The following is a 21,586-nucleotide window of genomic DNA, read 5'->3' as shown; positions in this document are numbered from 1 at the left end:
CAGCGTCTCCGTATCTTATTTTAAATAACCAACCGTTGCACTCAGGGCACAGATAAAAAGACAACCGTGCGCCTGTTCAAGCTGAAAAGGGACGCGTTTCATATTTATCATGACAGGATTAAGCTGGGGAAAAAGAAAAAAGTTAAGCACATTAAATCTCCATGAAGGACCGTCCACGACCATCTTTGTAACACACTGCTTTTTCTAAAATGCCTCAAAATCCCTTTTCCCTTCCAGCGGTCCGGTTACAAGATAAGCACAAAACAGACAAATTTGTTGACGTTGTTGTGCACCCGAGCCTTTTAGGATCCTGTGAATTATACTCTCAGGGGAGCGTGTCAGAAGTAATTCAATAACAAAGCTCCGCTCTATTGTTTTTCTTTCCTTCTAATTGGTTTAGAGACCAATAGCAGGAGCTGGGAAAGCATCCACGGGGCCAGTGCTTTCCCGGATATTAATTAACCCACAGATGCATCTTATAACCAAGAACTACGCTTGAAAAGTTGAACACAGAAACACCCACGCCTTCCCTTTAAAGAACACAGAGGGACGCTTTTGTATCACTTCACATGAAGCTCTTGACGTACCTTCCACAGAAATACGGTAAATGTAAAAGCGCTTTTCTAGTCTCCCGACCCTTCAAAGTGCTTTAACACTACACGTCATTATTCGTTCATACACTGATGGCAGGGGCTACCTGGGCCACGTGGGGTCGGGGGTCGAACCAGCGACCCTCTGACTGACGGACGACCCTGCTCTGCCACCGAGTTTACGAGGAAAGTTTCATTCCATGTGTGCGTCTCTCTCAGAAGAGCTGGAAAGTCTTATACTTTGATTGTTTGTCTTGTGTCTGCCTACGACATCGCACCAATCGTATATTTATAGTAATTTTTGTTAAATATATTGACTCAGCCAAAGATGAAGCCATAAGAGAGGAGATGATAACCGTGACAGGCTGGGCTGCACTCTTCTTAAAAAAAAAACACTCCGGAGACGACTGTGGAGCCAGGTGAAGCCCAGCAAGAGGCCGATTTACCGCCGTTCCACCCAGATACAAGGTTCTCTGCAGAGATAATTGGCATTTAAAAACCCCTTTTGTCCCGGAGTTAAATTTCTTTAGACCGTCAGAGCAGGGTTGATATTGTAATCCAACGCAGCGTGAAGCTGAACAGAACAGCTCACGGTAATCGAAATGTCGGCTGCATTAAGCCCGTGCCCTCCTCAGTTTATTTCCCACTCTCACTGTACAAAGGGAATGCCTTCTCCTCCATTTCATCCGGCCCAGGTCGGCTGAGCTACATAAGAGCGGAGGGCCGGTGCGACGTCGGAGGCCAGACAAACAGCTGGTGCCACTTCCACAAGGGCCCAGACTGAAACAGAGAGAGCCAAACGACTGCTGAAGGCACAGCCAGTGTCTCAGCTCTGCATCTCTGTCGTCAACTGAGAGCAGGAACAAAAAGAGTCTTGGGAGGGAAGAAGTGCACGAAGCAGACACAGAGACTTAAAGGTTACTGTAAAGTTTTAAGAGCGCACAATTTACAGAGCTTTCAAACAAACAGCCCCGTCTTCCGCCTCGGCCGTACATCATGGCCATAACATCCTCCGCGTAGAAGCGTGAAGACGTTTTGAAGATTGAAGAGACTCGGGAGAAACACTCAGAGATCAGCACAGGCCGTTTCCTGCATGTCCAGTGAAGTAAGGTGGCCTCACTCACGCCGACAGTTACACAAAGGACTCAGACCCACCGTAAGTCATGCACCACGCCCAACAACTATCCTCCTGCTTCCTCTTCTCTCATCAACGCCACAGAAACAGCCTGCACAATAACCACTCAATCCGTCTTCAAGATACGATTATTATGAGAGCGTTGGTCCCACAGTGGGGACATTTGCAGGATTACAACAGCAAATGACAAAAGTGATAAATATGAGAAATAAGAAATCAGTCAAATAAATACGTAAACCTGAAAAAACACAGCTTCACATCTGTGGTTTAAAAGCCCGTTGGTTTGTTAATTGTTGTGAATCAATATTGAAAATGAGGGTTTATCACATTTGAAATGAAGTTTTTCTTTTGATGGAGTCATAGAATACATCCTTGTTTGTTAGTTATCGTCAGCTGGTCTTCTCTGTTGCTTTAGGACAGGAAGCTGAGCTTGTTAGATTGATGGGCTAGTGAATATAGCTTCATTTTGGCACATTTTACAGTGTGTATCGATAACTGGGTACACTTTTGCGTCACCTTCAAATTGCTCTTCACAAATACACCGGCCTCGTTTGTTCTCTGCCACTGTAGCCCGACTCCGGACTACCAGCTCGCCGGTAAATATGCACGGAGCTCTGCACCGCGAACAAACGTCCAGGATTTACAATTTCCACAAGCAATCAGAGTGATTGGTGGTCGTCAACTTGTCAATCAGTGCTCTGTTGTTACGACGAGGACCCGGTTCAATCGCCAGCATTGATGTTGCATGTAGAAGCACACTGATGTTATATGTGCTGGTCTAACTCTGACCTCACATCAGCCACATGTTAACCGGCTCGTGTCCTATTTCTCACCACTCACAACCTGCCGCAGTTTCTCACTAGACCTTCATCAGAGAGTGCATTAAGATATCGGGTCTTAGTACTTCACTCAGAAGCTATTCGAGCATGCAATGACATAATCAGTGGCTCTCAAGTGACTGGCCACTCCATCTGCCAATAACACTGCTTCACACCTCAATATATTTCAAGAAAAACAAACTCCAAGGAACTGGTTGTGCAGTCTCCATAAAGTTTCGTCCCATTTCATTTGGACTTTTTCTGCAGTCGCATCTGATCTCAAAGTCATTCGTCTTCAGGCACTCTTCGGGGAACTGACAGAATTCTTATCTCACATTTCTCAAGCAATATCTTGCTGAAGCCCCATTTCCTCTTCCTCTTTCTTCGGACAATACCACTAACACCCTATTCCTGCAGACTGATGCACAGCGACTCCTTCGTGATGTGAACCTGCGAACAGCAGCAAAAACAGACCTGCTGAGAGGAAAGGAGCCAATCGCAATTAACAAATCTCCTTCTTGAGATTAAACAAGAAGGACTTTAAATTCCGTACACATGATGATCAATTCCTGCAGACATCAGTTATGTAAACTCATGTTAAAGTCATGCAAAAGTACAGGGGATATTAACGGCAACTAAATCTTCAGTGATCCAGACGTCAGCACTAATAGCATTAGACACCTGATTTCACCCCAGGAAGTGAAGCCTCGCCCACCTGAGTGGCTTTTAGCATCAATGTCAACTTTATTCACACTGAAGGCAGCTTTAAAAAAACAACAACGTCTTATAGGATACAGTTAATTCAATTAATATAGCTTCTCGGTCCTATGAAAACTATTTCCAGTTTAGCAATGCATTTTGCAGGTCATCCAACAGGTTTTTAATGGTTCATTTATATTGTATTGATTATTGATCAGTCTGTAGATTATTTTCCCCCGATTCATAAAATGCATGAAAATATAATTTCCAATCGCCAAAGGAGATGTGTTGAAAATGCTTATTATATATTTATATGATGATATGATACTGATGATTTCTCTGTTGATGGACTAATTAACCATCAGTTTATCGTTACAGAGCCGGTCTGTTGGTCAGCTGCAGCCGAGAGTAACCCTGTTGGCCCTACACAGCAATGACCTAAATAACAAGCCAAAGCTTAAAGTAGGCTCTCAACTCACATTCAAATGCCATTACATCAGGATCATCCTGCTTTAACTTCCGCTTACGTCAAACCATCTCAAATTTGAAACCAGCCCCCCCGCAACACCCGGTCACGTTAAACTGAGCTCTGGCTCAATCTAAGCCCCCGAGAGGTCACGGCCTGAGATGGGGTCAACGTCGGGCCTCGTTGAAGCCTACTTCATATGTAGACTTCTGATATGAGCCTAGACTACTTGAACCCAAGTTATTCCTAAGTAGCAGGACATTCACTGAGAATCCTGTACATTTAGTCAGATTTTTAACATATCGTCTTCTGTAATTTAAAAAGGTAAACCACAGATGACAATTTTATTGTAATTGGTGTAATATTCTTAAAAACGCACACTACATATTCTGAACCGTCATGGATTTAAAAACACGCTAAAAGCCCAATCATGTTCCATATAAGTATTTTTAGTAAAACAAAGCTGAAATGATTTGATCGATTGATCAATTTGTCGTTGAATAGAAAATAAGCAACTATTTTCATGAGGGATTAATTGCTTCAGTCATTTTTGAAGCAAGCTTTTTCTGTTTCCAGCTTCTCAAACGTGAGGCTTTTCTCTCTTTCTCTGATTCATATCATGTTAATTGAATGTGTTTTTTTGGTCTTTTGAAGACGTTACCGTGGACTTCTATCATAGACTCATTGATTCATCGACAATGCAAATAACGCCGACTGAAGATCTGTTTTAAATGTTTTTTTGTTTAAAAAAAAAAAATCTGTTTTAAAAAAGTGGGATACACGGCAGAGCTGGAACAGTGAAGCCCCGTCGTATAAATACATGTTGTTTAATCTGGAAAAATCAACATCCAGCCCTCTTCCACTACATAAGACTGACTGAAGCCATCGTATTAATCAGGTCCGTAACATACATGGAGGTGGTCCTGCTCCTTCGTCAGTTATACTTCATGAGGACTGAGATGATGTTCTGATGTTACCAGCAGACTGTGCGTAGTAACCACAATGATACACGTGTCATCTGTCTGACAGGAGACTGGAGGAGATGCTAATGAAGCAGCATCTGAACACGCCCACACAGCCCTGACGAGAGTTCCAATAGGTGTTTTTAGACAATTTGTCATGCCACAGTAAGAAAAGCACAGGTGTTACAAATTAATGATTTTATTTAGCTGGTAATATGCATGATGTCTCACTGTCAGCATGCAGTGAGACATATAATATCTTATAGGACTGTTGGTGTATCGTTTCTTACGCTCTAGTCAAATAAAATGTAGCTCATCGAACCATGCAACATGTACTCGTGTTGCGCTCAGGCAGCCTGTAGTCAGGCTCTTCTTGCACCTTGTAGATCAGAGACATTAGGCTACTTTAACCTGACATGCAGTCACTTAATCTTTGAGTCCCATTAACCGTGTGTCATCACACTCCCAACTTATTCCAGGAAGCAGAAGCCCTCATTAACCTCTATGGCATCAGTCCTCGTTCGCTCCAACTGAAAATCCATTTCTCTTCGTCCGACAGATTAAAAATCCACACTCCCAATCAATGAAATGATCTTCATCGTTAGTAAAATGATCAGTGCATATGCATCAATGCTGCCGGGTCTTTTTTATGCAGAGCTAGCGGTTTCCAGATATTACAGCAATGCACGCTTTGACTGCCGTTACAGTAATAATGATGTTCTTTCTGTGCCATAAGATTGCATCAACGGACTGGGCATGTTTTCAAACAGGGCCGTGATGCGATGCTGGAAGCAGACTGCCAGCTCTGTGAACACCGGGTCAGCAGAGAGAGAAGGACGGGTAGACGGGACGGGTAGGAGTTAACAGGAACAGAGCGAAGGCTTGTCCTTCTGCCCCGCTACAGTGATCCCTTTGTAATCCTGCAAAGATGTTTGCTCGGAGCAGAGACGCAGCTACCCACAGTCTCCATTGTTGGGGCAGTTGGGTGGTGGAGGAGAAAGGGCAAAAGACCAGAGCGGGTGCATCTCTCTGATGGAGAGTCGCAGCTGCTCTATTGAAGACGAGGAGCACAGAGAGGTTTGGGACTCTTTGACAGCAGCTGGTAACAGCTTCTTCAGCAGGTGGCTAGGCCTAATTATCAGGGTAGAGATGCCAACAGCCCCCCCCCCCCCCCCCTTCTCCGGGAACATGTGAGGCGCACAATATACGGACGATTGTACAACATCGTGTTTGCCGCCAATTATAACGGGGCAGTAATTGTGCTGCATCCTGAGGAAGAGGAGAATCGATGGGGAGGGACACATGTGGGAGGAGTAAAAAAATAAAGTCGACAGAAAACTTTTAATTATCTCCATGTAATGCATAAACTGAGGGATTGTGATGACTGACATGATACTATTAGCGACAAGGTTTCCACCGAGATAAGACCATCCTATTCGAACGTGATTTTGAGATGATGAAGTGGTGCTTCTATGTACAACAAAACACAGAACAAAAACCAGATCAAAGAGACTTTCATTTTGACAAGTTATTCCCGGTTGTATCGTTTATTAGCTCCAGCTGATGGTTGTCATTTCAGAAGGTGACGATGACAGACGGTGTAGAAGTGACAGGCCGGCTACCTTCCTCTTTGGTCCACATGTTGAAGTGTGTGTGCAAATGAGCGTTACATTGGATCCTGATGGGCAGGTGGCACCTTGTATAGCTCTTTACAGCAGCCCGCTGCTCCTAAATGCTGAGGACGGGTTAAATGCAGAAGTCAGACTCCATGTGTGTACGACGATTGAAATTACGTTGAACTAGTTTGGTCAGAAGTTTGTCAGTTGGTCAGAAGCAGAACTATTGGATCAGAGCGAAGCCAGAAAAGAAAAAAGGACCAACTTCTGTTTCCACATTGATTAAATAACAGTTGACTCAATCAAACGGTTAATTATAATTACGGCCCACCTATTGATCAGAGTCCATTTAATTAGGCACAGTTATCCCTCACTCTTCGCCATCAGTGATATGGGGATTAAGTGCTGAACATGCTTCGGAGTAATCCTAGGAGCCCAGAGATCAACCACTTACACACCACTCAATCAATGAGGCTTGGGATTTGTGGCAAAGCCACGAGCGCAGCACGAATTTCTACTTCCTGAGCAAAGTCCTCGCCCAAGGTCAGGTCTAGATGTACAAACTGCTCATTTTTCTGGCAAGTCCAAGACAGGAGCTGACCAGAAGCCATTTGTGCGTTCCACGTGCTAATTAGTATGCCATAAAAATATGAAGTATGTCTCAATACATGTACTTTGTAAGGGCGGCTGCAGAATGTACTAAAAGTGAAAAGAAAAAGCGATCAGGAACACAGCTCCTGTGTGGTTTGAAGTGGACTGAGCATCTCAACCCAATAGTAAAAAAACAAACAAACAGCCTAACAACCGACCGCTTCTCTGGCAACGGCTGGCCGATGCTACCGTGTTTATGATCCGCCTCCGCCCACCTCTTATCCCCACGCTCCTCCCCCCCACGGGTGACCAAAACAAAAAAATCCCCTTTTTAATCAGCGGTGACTGAGCCTGACCCAGATCGCCTCGAGACGGCTGCGTGGTGGCATGGTGAGGTCTACTGAAGCCACAAACTAGCCACAATGCAGCAGGAGGCCACATGGGGGACCTTTCAGGCTGCTGGGCCGCCACTCCACTGCGATCTGGTAGAAATAAAAACAGGGAAACATGCTCATGGCAAAAGCAAGGAGCTTCAACATACGGCTCTGCAGGCCCCGGTGAGACGGCCTGAGGGTTTCACATCGGGAGATGCAAACACTGATCCATTTCCTGCAGAGGTCTGACCCATTTACTGGCCCCCAAACGGACACTTTCTCAGTTCCCTCATCGACCAGCTGAGGGATGAAAGGTTCATGAGGCCTGAAATGTTGGCCCATCATCAGTGGAACTTTAAAAATAAGGTTAAAATAAGTTTCATAAGGATATCTTAGACTGGACGTAGTGTGTTTCTGCTCTTAGATTAGTCTGATGCAAGTTAGACACACAAAACTAAAGACCTATTTCAAGCGTAATACATTATCCACCCTACCCCCAAGTTCGCTCTTTTTTAGTTTTACTGTATATATTTGGTCCTCGGAAACAATTAAAATAGAAATTGGTTCACAAATGTTCAGCTGCTTTCCTCTATTTTGTGTGCAAGCTGTCAAAATCAAAACAAAACGAGGGATTTTGTGAAACCTTTGGATGTTTATCAGACGTCCAACAGACAGCACCGTACACTGTGGGAAAACATGCACCGTCATAACTACAGTGTCACTGCAATACTGTCCCACAACAGCAGCAGATTGACTGGGGGAGGTGAATCACCAGATGACAAGTCCTTATGAGGCTATTGTACAGCAAGTCCACGCCCCTCTGAGGTCAACACTACCCGATAGCTTTGTACACCCGTCTGACTCACGACGTCTAAACAAACAGGTCAATCAGCTCTTGTCATCTGCAAACAGCCGGCGCTGAAAAATCTTTAAATTATTAACAGCAGACAAATTTGCTGCGTATGTTTTGCCTCATCAACAGGCAGGACTGAGAGATCACCTCAAAAAATCTAACAGATTTAATGAAACTTTAACTTGGGGAAGCCACCCATCAACCACAATGACTTTCCATTTCCCGAAAACGAGAGCACTTTGAAGCTTTGCAAATGCTCGGCTCTGTTCCTTTAGGACTCCTTTACACGATACTCGGGAGTATTTGGGGATAATTACTGATTAGCTTCGAGACAGCAGCAGCATGTTGTTGACAAGTGGGGGACAAGATAATCTCAGTGCCTTCTCTACCCTCTAGGACCGAGGTAAGTGAGCAGAGCGCAGAGAAAACGTCTCTGGGTCATTCTGACTGTCGAGCTTCCTGTCACACGTGGTGGAAAGACAAGCCCACAGTTCATTAGAGTCATGCAGAGGAGCAGCGGCTGGCTGATGAACGTTTACCGCAGCGGCGTTTATCATCTTGAGATAACACAAACTGGTGTTGCTAGGCAAACTCGGCACGCAGCTTATGGCAGAGACGGAAAAAGCCATTTAGAATCTAATCCTTCAAGATGACATTAACATGCCCCGAGTTTAAGTAGCTTATATAAACGCCCTACTGCAGCAACCGTTTGGAGTCGGAGCATTTCAGCAGGAATGTTGACTAGTCTCTCGAGGATCCCTCGGAGACCATTGCCACTGCAATCAGTTTACCGAACAAACCTGAAGCTACAGTTATCCCTGCAGGGTGATACTAAGATGGTTAAAATGATTTGCTACAAATCAGCACGTTAACGTTGCCATCGCGAGCCGTTTAGGCTGCTAACATTAGCATTTAGCTTCAAACACCACAGTGTGTACAGACTTCCCGAGCAGCTACCATGACTGCAGTGAGCACAGGACATACTTTCAGTTCAATGTTTACTTTCAACGCTGAAGCAGAATCAAACTAGAATTACTGCCTCACGGTTGTGAGTCATTTGTCATACTGTAGTTATTAGCATATGAATTATGCCCCAAAATGTGTTTTGTCAAGTCACAACGACCGTTGACCAACAAATTCCAATCGGTTCATCCTTCAGTTCAAGTAGATGTTACTGCCAAATTTGGAGAAGTTCCCTCCAGGCGTTCCTGAGCCATCTTGTTCGTGAGTATGTTTTTTTGGGGGGTTTTTTCCACCTGGAAGGACAACTTAAAAACACGATGCCTCCGGCGACATCTTCTGCTGGCGCGGAGGCATACAAAGAAGCAACTCAGACTTTAAACTTTGTTATGACAACTTCAGCAACTGTGTCACTTCTGCCAGCACCAGAAGCTGAATTAGAAAATTGCACTTTAATTGCACTTCTTCATTAGCACTCTTTTGAATCTGATCATGCATTTCCTATACAACAAGCGACGTCCACACACGTCCAAATCTGTGGGATTTTGCAGAAAAAGCATCGACACTGATGAATTCATTAATGTCATACTGTCAGTCCACCCCCCCCCCCCATATATATGTAATTTACCACATGCACTACACACTGTAGATTATATTTTAATGACCAGATCCCAGGCTGTTTAAAAGCTTCTGAAACAGGAGGGTGGAGTCTGTGCTTTCGGAGACATGACGCCGGCTCTAAACCAGTCTGTGTGTGTCCTATACAGTATATTTATGCAGGGGTCCTGTGGGAAGAGACAGAAGTAGCAGTGGCTAGTGAAAGGTCACAGAGCAGTGGGAATAGAGATCCTGTTGACGCAATCTGTCCAATCATGTTTACTTCCTTAGGCCAGAGACCAGTGCCTACGTCTCGGGGAAACAAACCAAAACAACAACGTGCCACACAAATACATGGCATTCAAACGCTGAAGCACTTCCTTTTAAGAAGATGTGCCACGTAGCAAGCACAGGCTCCGAAACAAATTCTTAGCCGCGACAGTGAACATATCTCAACCAGACAGAGACAAAAAGCTCTCGAAAGAGTCGCAGCCAAACCTTTGCCAGAGTGTGTTTTACAGCTGTTTAAACAGCAGTAAGCCTGTCTGCTGCAGTATACACAGGGAAGGCAGCGAAGCCTCTGGAGGAGTTGTTTTTCACCGGCCTGTGTGGTATGCATGTGCGGCACGGCCCACTCGGACCCACCTCATGGCTGGCTGGTTGGCATTCCTGCACTCCCTCTGTAATTATGGCTCCTCTCCAGGCCTACCCGGCTCGGCTCCTCCTGCACCGCCGTACTCGTACAGGGCGGGGTTCGCCTCTGCCAAACAGGCAAGACACTTTCCACCTGGCCATTTGGCTCAGCCTCTAATTTTAACAATAACACGTCACCGGGGAAAAATGTGCACAGACAACAGCAGCAGGCGCCAGTTGCCTGCGGGACAAATAGTTTCAATTACACTTTGGTGTCATGTATCGGGGCTCATCATGATGTTCTTCACCTTGGGCTGAGCTTATGTGATATCAGATAATTAAAGGGAATTAAAGTGAAGTGAATACTTTGCATTTAACTCTGTCTCCCATTGAGTGTGTGTGTGAAAAAGGTTGAACACGTAAAGCTGTGCAAGAGTCTACGTGCCTAACAGCATGAATTTGTACACACTTGTAATGTGGCAGTATGAGAGCTTTTACTCTACATGCTCACACAGCACATCCGTCTGCAGCTGTTGTGAGACACGTGTCAGGTTAAAGTTTCTGCTCTCAAGATTCCAAAAGGTGTTTTCCGCTTTCTTCGAACCACTCCAAAAAAATTCTCCTTCAAACCTTCTGCGATACCCGTCTGCAGAGAGAAAACAACACGACTAGGAGGAAGGAGGATAACAATGTTTCTTGTTGACGTAAACAAATAAATTATCAGGATGTGAAAGGAAATCTCACAGAATTTCAGACAATCTACTCCATTCATGCAGCTGGGGGCACATGACACGCCTGCAGCAGAAGGATTAGGACGATCAGCTGAGCGCCACTCAATACCACATTGTTCCCCGCTGCTCACCGCTTGCTTTTCCTCCAGCTCTCTTTGCAGCTTATCAGAGGAGGACAGAAGCAAATCTCGCCTCCCTTATGCCTGCCAAACTTCAATCACTCGCAGTCCACTCCCCACTGTAAACTGCTTACAAGCCACTACAGTGGCGCAAAAAAAAAATTGCAAAGACATTTTTTGGTGGCAATTTGTCAGGCCATTTGTTGTTTCAAACAAAAGCTCGAGGCGCTCATGTGTTTGGGACAAATAAACACAATGAACGGCAATTAAGAAGATCATCTTTGGGCTTGAGATTACAGAGCACACTGCTGCCTTTGTTTTCGCAGGTCACACCTGTATTTGAGTGACAAAAGGCGGCCACACACATGCACGCTGCTGTGTGAGTGCCAGCCTGAACTCATCCTCCATTCAGGCTCTCATTGTCTCTGCTCCACGCCGATAACAAACAGCACACGCTACGCAGACGCATCGCATCTACTCCATCAAAGGCCGGCGCGGCCGTCTGGACGACCAACAGGCAGGTCACCGTCAAAAACAAGGAAGCCTACTGTTCCATGGGTTTGTGGCTGAGGCTTCGCAGCTAACTGCTCGACTCAACAACATTAGAGCAAAGAGGTTTTTCTAAATCCTTATTCGCTTTCGTGCCCAAAAGATCGATGAGAAGATTGATGCCATCTCATGTCCTGAGAGTGGTGTCCATCTCTTCTCTGCAAGAAAGCAAATAAACGCATTTCCCAACGTATGTTGCATAATGTTGCTCTTCTCCGTGCAGACTATATGTTACGTCAACATATTTCACTGGGTGGTTTGTTGCTGTGAAATATCCGGCGTGGATCCACAGAAAAAAAAAGCTACAGAAGTGAAAATCCTCCGTGGCTTAATGAGCCACGCATTAAAGCTTCCTTCTGCATACTGAAATGGGAAAAAAACATACATATCACAGCAAATACATATCCCCTAAACAGCCATTGTGTTTTCAGAACTTTGCACCAGAAAGCACTTTGGATGCACCTTTAAACCTCGAAGAAGCCACATCAGCAGCATCTCGCCTTTGAGATGGGATTGAGCGAAGCAGAGACATTTAACCCGCATCTGGCCACTGAAACGGGCCGTCATGGAGATTAAAACGCTCAGAGATTTGCTCACCTGGCACTCACGTGATCAGGCCTGTTCGTGGAACAAAAAGGCATATGGTGTGCAGCAGAAGAGCACACACACACACACGCACGCATGCATATATATACTGTGTTGACTTAAAGTGTGCAAACATTGCACCTGATGAACAAACACATCCATGGCTGTCTGTCCGCGTTACCAGTTTTAGTTGCCTTGGGAAATGAGTGTGCTGCAGCAAATAGATTTTTAATTTCCAGTGTGATAATCATCTGTTTAATTGAACACTGCTCATCTTCAGCAGCAATTTAATTCAGCTATAGATTATCAAACCATCATTCAGCAGAGGCCGTTGGCTGTCTGACTTTGGTATTTACCTTTTTCCAACAATTAGGTATAATCGGGTTTTTAACACTTTGGTCACACAGTTTCAGAAATGTGGCTCACCTATATAGAGCGACGAGTCTTTCTTCTTCACGTGATCGTCGATGTACGACACCCCCAGAGGTTGCACGGGCGTGGCTCCGAGCCCCAGCAGGACCTGGGCTCCAATCAGCAGCAGGTACATCATGTTGGTGTTGGCTCTGTTGTTGCACACCAAGTCTTCAGCCCGCTGAGCTTCAGCGCTGCTGGTGTTGGAGCAAACGTCCCGGCCCGTGTCAGTCCTCCACATGACCCCTATCTCATACGGATTAGTTAGAAACTCGGGCAGAGCCGAGAGAAGGGCGCCGAGCGCCATGACGATGCCACCGCAGCCGATCAGACGGGGCCGATGTGCTTTGGCCCCGAAGTAGCTGACAAACAGGATTAGAGCCAGGTTCCCTATCTCGAAGCTGCTGGCTATCACTCCGACGTCAGCACTTTGCAGGTTGAACCGCCGCTCCAGGGTCGTCAGCACACTCACCTGAAAACAACAACAGGACACGACGTCAAACCACGGTCATGAAAAATGTAACAAAAGTACAAAAACCAAGAATTCATTGTACGATTTATCGATGTACAGCATCATGAGCATTTTAACTCTATGACTCCATTTACACCTGGCATCAACATGCAATCTGTGTCTGGGTGTAACATCTGGATAAATAAATGCATTTTGACCGGAACGGAGATCGGGTCTGCCAGTTCGCGTCTGATCAGATCTCAGCCAGGTGTAGATGCAAAGGCCTGTGGATCAGATGTCATCATCATCCAGATCACACATTAATATATCAGGGGGAACCGGGGCCGGTATTCTTTAAGAGGCACGTGTTCATCATAAGTTCTAAACTGTAGCTTTCCATTAGAGCAGAGGTCTTCAACAGGGGGTCCGAGGTACTGCAGGGGGTCGGCGAAATCTTTGGTTGATTAGAAAATAAAAAAATAAAATAAAAATTCTAAACATGAATCTGTCCATTATTTTAATAGTTCAGTATTGTATAAAAGATAACAGGTATCTTTATGCATGGCAGTGGTACTAATAGGCCATCACTCATTTTTCGTTTCCACGTTTAAAATGAAAACATCAATTTCAATAGCTTGTGTGCATGATTATCATGCAATTGACAGACAATGTTGACATTGGTATCAGCTGACAAGGATGTTTATAAAAGGCAGTGGCACGGCCTCCCTACTCACTGTACCTGTTTAAAATGAAAACATGAATATATGAACCTGTGTATTATTTAAATAGCTTAGTACTGAATGCACAATAAGGTATGTTTATACACGGCCCATTTAATATAAAACACATTTATACAACATATATAGTCGGGGGTCCCTGCTCCATCTCTCTATCAGTTTGAGGGTCCTTGGCCTGAAAAACGTTGAAGACCCCTGCATTAGAGTATCCTGAATAACAAGCTGTTCAGATGTTCCACACAGCGGCTCCTCCCTGGAAACGGGCCTCTGTTTCTGTTTAGCCGGGCACAGCAACATGTAGCTCATCACAAGCTTCCCTCTCTTGCACCAGCTGTTACGCACACAAGCGCTGGAGCCGACCAGCAGCGCCCGGCGCCCAGTTGGTTTGTACACTTCAGTTTGCAGTTGAAACTAGAAACGGTGCACTTAAGTGGAGTTCAGATCTCCACCAGGTGTGTCTGCAACGACCACCGCTGTATTGTGAGATTGAAAGATATTGCCAAGTCAAAATTAAACTGACCAAGCTTCCCGCTCACCCAAATTATTATGCAGATTAGCCGTGGACAGACACACTGTGTAGGATTGTGGGAACAGTCTCTCTGTGCCATGTGAACAACAGAATCACATTCAAACAGTTACGAAGCTATTTTCAGATCTGTCCCAAACTGCCCTTGAAAGGGCATCACACTTTCCCATTTCATCACTGGCTCCGTTCAAGAGTTCTGACTGTGCTCAACCCCCCCCAAAAAAAAAAAAGAAAATGGGGGATCGTGCCAACACAAACATCCCTGGCTGGAAAAAAAAAAAGAAGAAGTGACTTCACTGTGTGATGAATTAAGTTGTGGTTTTGCTGTTGGAAAATGTTTTGAGTTATGTTAATTCAATGTATACAGTTGACGTGGATTAGATCAGAGTATGTTTAAACAAGGAAATGACCTTTGAGGCTCCATGCAGGCCGAATGTGGTGGTGACTTATCTGAAGAACTCGTTCTTCGTTTTACTTCCACATTGGTATCAAACGTGGCCACGTATTAAATATCAGTAACAGAGTTTCTTCTGTTGGTAAAATGGAGATAACATTATTGTTAATGTTTGGCTGTGTTTCCTCCCACTTTCCGCTGCATTCAGCACGTGTCATACACTTTTGACGTCACACAGTGTGAACACTTTGCGTCTTTGAGTTTTCCATTATGTTTGAGCAGAGTGGAAAACCCTTTACTCTTCAGTCCCCACTGATAGGTTTCTATAAATACTGTCCTACATTGCTCATTGATCCATACAGTATTTTCCCCTTTGAGACAATATTAAAAGGCACAACAGGCATATAAGTGAGGAGACACTGGACAGCCCGTCTGCTTTTTAATTACAGAAGTCGTCTTCTGTGAATTTTAAGAAGCAGAAATGACAGCAGGTCGTTCTTGCAGCTGCTCCGGACACAGCGGCAGCGCTACACATCGCGGGGAGGACGATTGTTGGGGGCGGTTCGTGCCGGAGTCCTTTTAGTGATGCCGAGTTGGTAGAAAACGTCAGGCTGATTCATGACGTCCCCTTCGGGGTGGCTCTCTCTCTCACTAAATGCAAACATACTGGACAGGCTGCATTTACGCTTGTCTGGGCTGGGATCTGATCAGTGTTTAGAAACCATGCCGGGCCTTTATAACCTGTTGACACTGTAGCTTCGGCTCGACGCAGACAAGAGACACGGCAGCAACATCTGAGTTATCCGAGCACGTCCCATCAGCTGAGCAGTGGAAACACTCTGGACGAGTTAAGCCCTCGTCTCCCGGTTCAACATGTTTATGCATTTCCACTCTGACGTAAACAGGCAGCCTTCCAGGAGGAATACACCAGGAACAAATGATATAGGAAAAATAGAGTATACATGGTCAGTGGTCACGGCTACACTTTATCCACATAACTCAAACTGGGGAAATGTTTAATCTGTTGCATGGCAACACAACAAACCTCGTCTTGCTAACAGAAGGACGAGTCTCATCCGACCACAAGGAATCACAACTTTTTTTCCCCAGGATGTACCGACAGGGTCTCTATTACCAGCTAGCTGCTAAAAAGCAGCTAAATGCCAACATTCACTTCTTCACATTCAGGTTTAGCACAGACGTGAAAATGCCGACACGGTGCCGTTTGTGAAGGCACAGCAGCTGTTTTTAACTGAAGCCTCGGCTATTTACCATCATTTGCATTCAGCTTCATGAGGTGACGCCTCCTGAAGGTTAGCTAAAGGTACTTTAACTGCTCTGAATACGCTAAAGAGTTGTTTTATTGGCTTCTAAAATAAGCTACGTCTATAGTGCACCCATGTCATGTGCACTCATTGTATTGTTATTCAAGTTTCTTTGTCTTCTATCCTTCATTTTTGGGCATGAGTGAAGTTTACACTTTTTTCCAGTTCATGCATGTGTGTGCAGAAAAAAATGAATGAACAAATAAAATGACGAAATCAGTAATATATAAAAAAATGAAGGTGCTGTATTGAATCATATCTATTAATGCTGATATCTAATGTCTTTTCTTAAATGACGATATGGTTTTGTATTCGGGCTTCTCTCACAAGGCTCGGCTGATTCAGTGCGCCCTCAGTTTGACAGACTTGCTGAGCTGAGACGAACACAGTTGAGGTTCAGGTGTTAGTTGCACTTCGCAGCTCGAGCTCTGCCGTGTCAGAATTGGTTCTCATCAGGGAGGCGTGAAATAAACCTCAGGTGATGCATACACACAAGTCACGAATAAAGCTTCAACGGGCTTCATTTATAGTATAAAGCAGAGGTCTTCAACAGGGGGTCCGCGAAATTTTTGGTTGATTAGAAAAAAATTTTTAATTAAAAAATATATAAAAATTCTCTAAACATGAATCTGTCCATTCTTTTAATAGTTCAGTATTGTATAAAAGATAACAGGTATCTTTATGCATGGCAGTGGTACTAATAGGCCATCACTCATTTTTCGTTTCCACGTTTAAAATGAAAACATCAATTTCAATAGCTTGTGTGCATGATTATCATGCAATTGACAGACAATGTTGATATTGGCATCCGCTGACAAGGATGTTTATAAAAGGCAGTGGCACGGCCTCCCTACTCACTGTACCTGTTTAAAATGAAAACATGAACATATGAACCTGTGTATTATTTGAATAGCTTAGTACTGAATGCACAATAATAATAATAATAATAATTCCTTATTTTTATATAGCGCTTTTCATAGTACCCAAAGACGCTTTACAAGGTTCCATGCCCACCATTCGCCCAGTCATACCGGTGGTGGTAAGCTACGTCTGTAGCCACAGCTGCCCTGGGGCAGACTGACGGAAGCGTGGCGACTAATTTGTGCACAACGGCCCCTCCGACCAACACCAAGCATTCACTCGCATTCACACCAAGCATTCATTCCTTTGCATGTTTTTCCGAGGTGAGGGAAACCGGAGTGCCCGGAGGAAACCCACGCGGCCACGGCTGAGAACATGCAAACTCAACACAGGTTGTACCAGGAATCGAAACCAGAAACCTTGACTGGGAAGCGAACCCAGTACCTTCTTACTGTGAGGCAGTGATCTTAACCACTCTGCCACCGTGCCGCCCAATAAGGTATGTTTATACACGGTACTAGGCCCATTTAATATAAAACACAATTTTATACAATATATATAGTCGGGGGTCCCTGCTCCATCTCTCTATCAGTTTGGGGGTCCTTGGCCTGAAAAACGTTGAAGACCCCTGGTATAAAGCATGATTAAAATCCGACGGAGTTGCCGCAGTAAAGTGTGAAGGAACCGTCTCATGATGGTTCTGGGATCAGCTCGAGCTCGAACCGAAGATTATCTTTATCATTGATGCATGATTGTTTTGGACACAGAAAACAAAACACACGAAGACGTTACTTTGGGCTGTGGGAGATAGCGATTGGCATTTCCGCCCTGCTTTTTCCACATTCATAGACAAAATGATAATCAACTAATCGCTTTTAGCAGCCCTAAAGTCCATTAGACCAAGTCACCAACTGCTGAAAAGAATCGTTCATTAAATGATTTACTTCAGATATAAACTGATAATCACAGGAGCATTAATTCATCATCTCTTACTCACGGCCGGTAAACATAGCGGAGGGACTTTCTGAGAAAACCACAAATGAATCTGGAAACAATGACACTTAACTCTCTACTTCTGAGGTATTTGCCCGAGCAGGTTGACCGTGTATTCACTTGCAGTCGGGCTGCTAAATCAGGACACCCAGCATGCCGCTAACTGTCTTGTACAGTAAGCGGCTCACAGAAAGCAAAGGGGGCCACGATAGCAGAGTTGTGTCCGTTCTCTGCCAGCAAGCACTCTTAAGTCCCATCATCCAATCAGAGATAGCCAGGTCGAGGCCAGTTCACCAGATTGTCACCAAACCAGTTACCCAATGTAAAACATTGTGTGGTTTTATTTAAGAGGAAATAATAAAAAGCCTCAACTGCTTTATTGTTCAAACTGTTGAACAGGTGTCCAAAACTGATGCAACATAAAAAAAAAAGGAGAACAAACGCCTCTTGAAATACACAAGAGGAAGTCCTCTTTAGGAAATCATCCTAACTGACTCTGAGTTGCTGTCGCTGTTGTGAGCAGCGGGATGCTTGATGCTCAGCAGGTCCACTCACAGAGAAGATAAGATGTTCCACTCCAAATATGGCCGGTGCATTCAGGCATTAGTCTACTAATTATGAGCAACTACGGGGAAACAGTGTTATTCTTGGAGAATAAACACGACTAAAACTAAATGTTCCACGTTGGTCACCTTGCGGAGCTCCTTTTGGGACACTGAGGATTATTTGGGAGCGTAGTCCCAAGCTATAAAACTTATATTACAGTCTCTGAGAGAGTTAAGATCTTTCTACGTTTGCACTGAAAGCGCAAAACAAAAATACACATTTTGAGGTTTTATAAGAAGAGGGGGACGTATCACCCTGATTAGTTATACGTGTGATTAATATTAAAAGCGAAAGAGCCAGTAAAACAAAACCAAAGAGGAAGTAAGATGGATGGGGGGGGGGGGGGGGGGCCTTGACCTTGAATGAAATTTTGGGTAAAATTAGCCAATTATTGCCTTTGTGAGTATGATAAGACTATCACTATCAATGCGAAGCAGAGCTGTAATGTCTGCCTTTAGTTGCTGCTGGAAGGTTAATTGAAAAAAAGGCTGAGTTTGAATTGTGACAGCCTAATAGATAAATATACAGCCCATCAAATTACATCATGGCACAGAAGCAGCATGTTTTCTCACAACAAGAGACAGTTGAGCAGCATGAAAGATGTCCTGCAGACTGTACTCCACAGTAAAGAGAGAGGTTTCTATGGAGTGGTCTCACCGACGTCACGATCTCCTTAGTTACGAGGTCGGTCGGCCATGTTGGAGTACATACAGAACCTACATGGCGGCGCGTAAGCAAGGAAGTGCGGCGAAAATACAATACTTTGAATCACTGGATAGTGCATCAAAGGTTCGCTACCTGGTCAAATTTAAGGTTATTGGTAACTTGGATCCCTATACGATGAGTGCAGATGGTTTCAGTGCCGATCCTACTTATCTTCCATCGGTAAACTACGCCAACATCTACACGTATCTCGTGAACACCCCGAGTCCTTACACAAAAGACGAGCTGGAGTGCTACAAAGGGCTCGACGCTTATAATCAGTTTGTCAGTGGATGGGTCCGAGACGTCAAAGCAACGGTCGTCGACAATTCTCATCTCGTCATTGGAAGGGTTAATATATACAGATCTGGTCAGATATTTAGCAATATTCAATGTTTACTCAGTGCAAACAGACACGTGTGTTTGTTTACATTGTACATGCACGTCATTGTGTGCGTGTGTGTAGGAATTCACTTTCAACTAACTCCTAACTTCATCCCCGCCCCACACACATATATATATATACATACATATATATATGATCTGACGTTAAACTCATATCAAGCAATACTGAGGCTGCAGCTCTGTGTTTCGCCTGTTGTACACGCTCGACACGTCTCTGGTACCGACTGCTGTCACGGGCCGATGAAGCTTCGGTAACCTTCTCATGTAAAAGTTTAATTTATATTTCCTTTATTAAATACTGTTCACAAACGAATTTGTAAATAAAATCACTGACCACTTATAAAGTGATCCGCACATACTCTAGTGTACGCCAAATTCCATTCCTTTATATCTCGAGAGATGCGTGACAGCCATTTCTCGCGACGTCGCTTGGATAGCTCCTTCGTGTCATTTCCTTGATGTGTAATGACCGCTGGCAAACGAAAGAATGATTTCTTGTCTATCAGCTCTGCTGCCACAACCAAAGACAGCACAAAAGTTCACCACCGATAGGTCATGCGACTCAGCCGTGCATGCCAGTGGCTTTGTGTGTACTCCAACATGGCCGACAGCTAAACTGTGACGTCACACGAGACCACTCCATAGCCCGCGGTTTCTCTGCTACGTGTCATTTAGTCTAAAGCGAGCAGAGCAGCAGAAACCAAAAACCCCAAAAAACAGCCCAGACCCGGATGACAAAAGTCTGAATATGACCCACAGTAGCAGCGCGAGTCCCGCGCGATGAGCTCGGCTTGTGTTGCACTCACCAGGTATGCTCCGACGGTGCCCTGAGCCAACATGAGGGCGCACTCTGATATCAAGAATATCTTGATATTTGAGAAGCATGAGACGTTTTTGCGGAGGCCGTCTCCTTCCAGCATGTCCCCGCCGCTCCGGTCCGAGTCACGGTGCTTCTTCACCTGCATCCTCGCCTCAATTTACCCACACGGTAACCGAAACACACGGGAGGGTGGACCGCAGGGGGAAGACAGCGATTCGCTTTTCCCACCTGAAGACTACATTCGCGGTGCTCCTTGTCGCTAATTTCGTCTTCGCACACGTTGTCAAGCTACGAAAACACACGTCCAAACTCCGCGGGGCTGTGCCGGTAGTCTGTCCTTAAACATTGCCTCTTCGTCGACGCGCAGGAACATGTGAACTCCCTGAAGGTGTTCGCGAAGGCAAAAGTGAACTACGCGCGCGCAAATCTCTGTCAAATCGCATGTTTCCGTAGCGGGGGGTTTTGTGGGTCTCAGGTGCAGGAGGGAAATGTCCCGGTTGAAGGCTGCTTCCTCCTCCTCCTTTTCTTCTTCTTCTTCTTCTCTTCTAACTCCTGCCGCTCCGGACTGTCATGGTCCTTCACGCACAATGACTGCTCTCTGTCACTGCGCTCCCACCTCCCTCTCTCCCCTGTCAGCACGCGCACTGCCCTAGAGGCGCTGCGTGGCAGCGTCACAAGTCTGCTCAACTTGCCTCCGACTTGAAAAATCACTACAGGCGGCCCTGTGTGTGTGTGTGTGTTTAAAGTGACTCACTGCTATTTTCTGATGTATAATTTGTCCTCATGAAAACTAAAGGGATTCTATCTGTGGTGATGATTGTTGAGTCTCAGGGCTGCAATTAAGGACTATTTTTGCTGACGCTATAAGTCGCCAGTCGCTAAATCGATCACTAAGTCTCAACACATAATTATTTGACAACTGTTTTGATAAGTCATTTATGTATGGGAAACATGCTGTTGCTCAGGCTTCTCCAATGTAATTGCCACATAAAACTTGACCTGCCAGATGGTTTGACACAGAATGAGCTGAGAAGCCCTCATTAACTGTTTGGAAAAGGGCACTGTAAAAAAATTAAC

The 21,586-nt window shown here is 44.9% G+C and overlaps 1 protein-coding gene across 1 annotated transcript in view; it reads right to left on the bottom strand.

Annotated features, from left to right (window-relative positions):
* Positions 1-21,080, bottom strand: part of slco3a1a (solute carrier organic anion transporter family member 3A1a) — a 29,588-nt gene extending 8,508 nt beyond the window's left edge. The window contains exons 1-2 of the mRNA XM_079288219.1: positions 20,496-21,080; positions 12,705-13,161 (exon numbers count right to left, since the gene is read on the bottom strand). Coding sequence (XP_079144345.1) covers positions 12,705-13,161; positions 20,496-20,654 — 616 coding nt within the window. The 5' untranslated portion in view covers positions 20,655-21,080. The remainder of the gene's footprint in view (positions 1-12,704; positions 13,162-20,495) is intronic.
* Positions 21,081-21,586: the final 506 nt, after the last annotated feature.

The sequence above is a fragment of the Melanostigma gelatinosum genome (genome assembly GCF_949748355.1).
Source record: "Melanostigma gelatinosum genome assembly, chromosome: 1".
NCBI classification, from domain to species: Eukaryota; Metazoa; Chordata; class Actinopteri; order Perciformes; family Zoarcidae; genus Melanostigma; species Melanostigma gelatinosum.
The sequence above is the reverse complement of the archived record's forward strand: the minus strand, read 5'-3'. Positions and strand labels throughout refer to the sequence as shown.